We start from the raw sequence: 681 nt of genomic DNA, 5'->3' as shown, positions 1-681 counted from the left end.
AAAAAAAAAATTTTTAAAAAAAAAAAAAAAAAAAAAAAAAAAAAAAAAAAAATGATTACTTACTCAGAATATTTTGACGACTATGTTGAAGATTTAAACAGATATCTACATAAAATAAAACATTCTATATATAATATAACAAGTTTGAAATGAAAAAAAAAACAAAAAAATTAAAAATAAATTAAAAATAAATGTATATAATATATATATATTATATATATATAATATATAATTCTATATATTTATTATATAATAATATTATACTTTGGTAAATTTAAAATTTTTTTTATTTGATAAAAATATTTTTAGATAAAGAAGATTATAATAAAACACGAGAATACATTTTTGAAGCTGAAAAATGCGTATAAAATAAATAAATAATTAATATGTAAATATATATATTACATGTATATAATATTTTCGTACTTATGATTATATAAAAACAACAAACTATTAATTCTACATATATTTTTATATATGCTGTATGTAAAATATTTAAATATACACACTGATCGAATTTTTTTTTTTTTTATTATTTTTTATTTGATTAGATTAAGCAAATAAATATTGAAATAAATAGCTTACCAAAAGGATCTAACAAAATTATTAATCAAGTATAATATATATATATATGTATATTTATGGAATTTTTTTTTTTTTTTTTTTTTTTTTTTTTTTTTT

At 12.3% G+C, this 681-nt stretch overlaps 1 protein-coding gene across 1 annotated transcript in view; it reads left to right on the top strand.

The window, feature by feature from the left end:
* Positions 1–51: 51 nt before the first annotated feature.
* The window catches only part of PRSY57_0313400 (vesicle transport v-SNARE protein, putative), a gene marked incomplete at both ends in the record, with an annotated part of 1,579 nt that continues 949 nt past the window's right edge, over positions 52–681 (top strand). Inside the window, 3 exons of the mRNA XM_020114467.1 lie at positions 52–142; positions 310–362; positions 552–614. Of these exons, the coding sequence (XP_019970835.1) occupies positions 52–142; positions 310–362; positions 552–614 (207 nt within the window). Of the gene's footprint in view, positions 143–309; positions 363–551 lie in introns of the transcript that reaches the window.

Source organism: Plasmodium reichenowi, chromosome 3 (assembly GCF_001601855.1).
Source record: "Plasmodium reichenowi strain SY57 chromosome 3, whole genome shotgun sequence".
NCBI lineage: Eukaryota > Apicomplexa > Aconoidasida > Haemosporida > Plasmodiidae > Plasmodium > Plasmodium reichenowi.
The sequence above is the reverse complement of the archived record's forward strand: the minus strand, read 5'-3'. Positions and strand labels throughout refer to the sequence as shown.